We start from the raw sequence: 4325 nt of genomic DNA on the forward strand, positions 1-4325 counted from the left end.
TGATGCAGTGAAGAGTGACACAATGTACAATTTACCCCTTGCACATGCTGAATAGAACAGAATATTTGTTCCATCTGGAGTCATCTGAGGTCACTGGGGGGTTCATGTTCTATGGCTTTCTATCTGGGTCACAGGCAGGGAACAGGTGTTCTTATTGGAGTCACCCGAGGTCATCGGAACACAACTCAAGTTATTTTTGGATTTTTTAGAAGTAGAGCCGTGTTCTATTGGGTCACCTGAGGTCATATGCGGGTGATTATCCATTTTGTTTAATGTATGGATTGGGATGAATAAATACCCGATTTTGACTCTATTTGTGACATTACGGCGACATAAAGAATGTGGAATGGAGCCTTCTGATTGGTCAACGTCACCCGGCTATATGATAATAAGTATTCATGGATAAGTCGCAAGTCGGCTCTTTAATAATTTGGGCTAGATTTAAAAGTTGTCCGGTCCAAGAGCCACCAGTGTTCACAATTCAATCCTTGGTTGATAACTCTGGTACTTGAAGGCATGGCTATTTCTTGTTCTCTTCTGGGCTGTATTAGGTACATAGTAATTGTGACCACGTTTCACCACGTTCAGACTGTGCTGAAGGAATAAGGACACGGACATAAGTGCTTTAGAAGTTCTCAGATTTTATTCACCAAGAAAATGTAAATCACACTAGCAATAAGGCGTTAATTAAAGCAGAGATGAACAAATCAATAATCTACATCACCAATAGAACATTAACTTACAAGTACACCTGGAGTTTAGAACTTGGTATCAAGAATGAATCCTGTTCAAACTTTGCACTGGTACTACACGAGTTTCGGATATCTTATGATTTGGTTGTACATTTAAAAGGATGACATATAAAAAGTTGCAGATTAAGTTAAGACACACCAAAATATCTCTTCAACTCCAACCACTATCTTTGCATATTTTGATCAATTGAGTTCGGCTCTAGAAACACTATTCAAATACATTAAGAGGTGTTGTATCTCTTACTACTTAAAACAGTACAAACAACGTAAGCCTTACGAAAGAAATCAAAATATGTGCAAATCTATAAACCGCTATATTTGATTTTGGTACAATTTGTAAGAACTACAAGGAAACATAAACATCGACACCTCAGACTTACTAGTGACCACATCTACTGATAATATATGTTGCCTAACAGGACCTTGCATAAAAAACAAAGAAAATGCGTGTCATAATATGTCCATTATCTTTAAGTTATTAACTACACTATGTTAGTTAAGCATAAAAAGGAACACCAAATATGTAACTTGTACGCCACACTGTTACAGTGTGTTTAAGTAAAAACTACATGGTGTAATTTGTGCTGGTTTATGTCTTCATGTAAAAGACTAACAATTATTGACGGGTAGACTCATGGATAGCAGATAAGTTTTCCCAGGGTGTAATAGCCTTCTTCGCGTGCATCACCAGTATCTCCAAACCTGAGCTGGGTGACCGGCAGGTCATTTTTGTGGGACAGGAACCCAGAATCCTCACGCCATCTGAGATCATTGGCATCACAATTGCATCTACCGGAGCATGCGCCTGTTGTGCAGGGAAGTACAATAAAAAAGCTTGTTTGCGAAAGGTTTTGCATCAAACCAAAAAGTAAACATATTAAGCAAACAGAACAATGCCTCAACATTCAACAGTCATTGTCTTTGAGTAAAAATAGACACGTGGAAGACCTGCTCATGGTATTGTACCTAGAGCAGTCTGCACAATGTAGGATCAATGCAGGATCAAGTTATAATTACCTGTTTGTCCACAGGCACATTTCCCACTCCCAGGACTGGCACCTCCCCAGTAGTCAGTCTGGCGACCGTCCCAAGTCACCCACCAGGCGTGGGGTCTTACAGTCGAGCCCCAGATCACTGAACCATGGCATTCATACTGGAAAATGTACATTTTTATAATTCTGAGCTAAATGTCACCATGGCGTTTGCAATATCACCGAGTAAGAATCATTATAGCAACATATAATGTCTTGAGTAAGGTATTGTATTATTGTTTAAAAAATGTACTTGGTAATATATAACTGCTTATCACCCATCTTAAGCCATGTTCAGCTTGTACCCTACTGACTGTAACTGGTACTTGTTAGTACTACTGGGATAGTGAAAGTTGGAACAGACATACGTTAAGCACAACCGCATCTCAGGCTCACACATGGTATGTCTGAAATGTAATTATAAATAAAACGTACCTTGATGAGCTGTTTGCACAGAGATGACTGGTCCACCACAGCTCTCACTTGGTCCATGCTGTTCCAGTAGGTCACATCCTTGGAGTAGCTTGCTGGAGCCTCAAACCCATCCACATGTGTCCGTGCCTCACTGTCGTGGCCAATCAGCGTAATTGCTGAAATTGTTATAAAGTGTTCAAATATCAGATTGTGTAGTTATTGGTAAATCTTATCTATTTAGCCTGTGTGAACATTATCATTACGGTTAGAAGCCTAAAATTTACACGGTCAATTACCTAAAGTTTAATGTTTTTATCTCCATGAAAAATGGAAGTATTGTTTTGGCGCGTCTGTGTGTCTGTCTTTCTTTGTGTTTGTGTTTCTGCACATTTGTAGTCAGTATAACTTCATAACGCCTTTATGGATTGTGATGATGGGCCTCCTGGTGAATGACCTTGGTACTGCAGCAGAACTCCCGGTTTTTGTATCTTTTGTCCTGAACATGCTATGGTCTTGTTACCTCAATGAAAAATGGAGGTATTGTTTTTGGCGTGTCTGTGTGTTTGTCTGTCTGTCTGTGTGTGTGTCTGTGTGTGTGTGTGTGTGTGTGTGTGTTTTTGCACATTTGTAGTCAGCATAACTTCATACTTGGGACATCTGTAAGATAATCAAAAGTTAACATCACGATGCATATATTTTTTTAATGCAGAGGTCATTTTCATAATTAAAGAAGAAATTTACATTTACATATCAAGCCCATATTTCATGGAGGTATTTAAACTGTGAGTTGACTGTCAGTGCACTCTTTAAAGTTTTCTAACCTGTTTGTCCCTCCAGGTCGCACTGAACAACCATCGGCAGGACCCCGCGTCCTGGTCCGTCAGGGTCGATCACGTAGAACGCCTGGTTATCAAACCCACTTCTTCCCGCTACTTCGGTGCAGCTAGACGGTAGATTGCATGTATCTGTTTTGGAAAATCAAGAAAAAACGAATACAACTTTAGGTTCGTGCATTTATTGTGATGTTACCAAAAGAAATAGGATAGTGAGGGTTTATGTCTACTGATGTCTCCATAAATATTTCGGAGTTAGTGGTGAATGTATCAAAGATGTAATATACAAAACATACGTTACACCTGAGCAAGGCATGGGCGTGGGCGTGGTCTCGGTTGTATTCTCCAGGTCTGACACCCTCTGTTCGAGATCCTCACACTTCCTTTGTAGTTCATCTATTTCTGTGGGCTTTTGGGAAAATGCACCTATTAGTACCTGTTAGATTAGTAGAAGCATTTATGGATTATGATGATATTTGGTATGTTGATAAGTCTTAGGAAGACAAAGGTCAACGTCAAATATTGGCCTTCTGGTGGATGACTTGGTACTGCAGCAGAACTTCCGTTTTTTTTATCTTTTGCCCTGAATATGCTATGGTCTTGATGTTTTGGTGACAGATTGCTTTTCCTGTCAGGAATAAGTGGTGTGAGGTTGGTCCTCTAGCAGCTTGTTCTGGAACAGCAGGGCACTTTCTGGCGAAATCTTTAAAAGCCAATAAGTCCAGAAAGAAACAAGAGTTCCGAGGATTCATACCTCCATGAAATATGGGCTTGATATGAAAATTTCTTCTTTAATTATGCAAATGACCTCTGCATGAACATGATATATGCATCGTGGTGTATGTTAACTTTTAATTAACTTACAGATGTCCCAAGTATGACATTCCCATCATTCACCATTAATCAGTACGTATTTTCATCATTTGTGGTGTGTAGGTAGCTGAGAGAGAGTTGTACATAATCAAATCCAAATTATGCAAATGAGAACTTAATTTGCATAATTGATTGGGAAATTCTATAATTACACTATTTTGCATAATAGTACTTTCATACATTTAATGTATGTAATCTACGGCAGGTCGAACATCAACAGATACCAATTATGCAAATGATGACCTAATTTGCATAATAAATTTGAAAATTAATTTGCATAATTAATGAAGACATGTTACTTGAAATATATTTTCAAAAGATAGGAATTTCACAAGCAAAACATTATAGTTGGAGTAAATTAGAAAACCATAAAATTTAACTTTACTAGATTATGGTAAATAGTGATAATTATATTTGAATTA

At 38.4% G+C, this 4325-nt stretch overlaps 1 protein-coding gene across 1 annotated transcript in view; it reads right to left on the reverse strand.

The window, feature by feature from the left end:
- Positions 1-1384: 1384 nt before the first annotated feature.
- The window catches only part of LOC109463735, a 6852-nt gene continuing 3911 nt past the window's right edge, over positions 1385-4325 (reverse strand). The window contains exons 5-9 of the mRNA XM_019760583.1: positions 3333-3432; positions 3019-3164; positions 2219-2373; positions 1770-1905; positions 1385-1557 (exon numbers count right to left, since the gene is read on the reverse strand). Coding sequence (XP_019616142.1) covers positions 1385-1557; positions 1770-1905; positions 2219-2373; positions 3019-3164; positions 3333-3432 — 710 coding nt within the window. The remainder of the gene's footprint in view (positions 1558-1769; positions 1906-2218; positions 2374-3018; positions 3165-3332; positions 3433-4325) is intronic.

The sequence above is a fragment of the Branchiostoma belcheri genome, unplaced genomic scaffold (genome assembly GCF_001625305.1).
Source record: "Branchiostoma belcheri isolate BF01 breed outbred unplaced genomic scaffold, Haploidv18h27 scaffold13, whole genome shotgun sequence".
NCBI classification, from domain to species: Eukaryota; Metazoa; Chordata; class Leptocardii; order Amphioxiformes; family Branchiostomatidae; genus Branchiostoma; species Branchiostoma belcheri.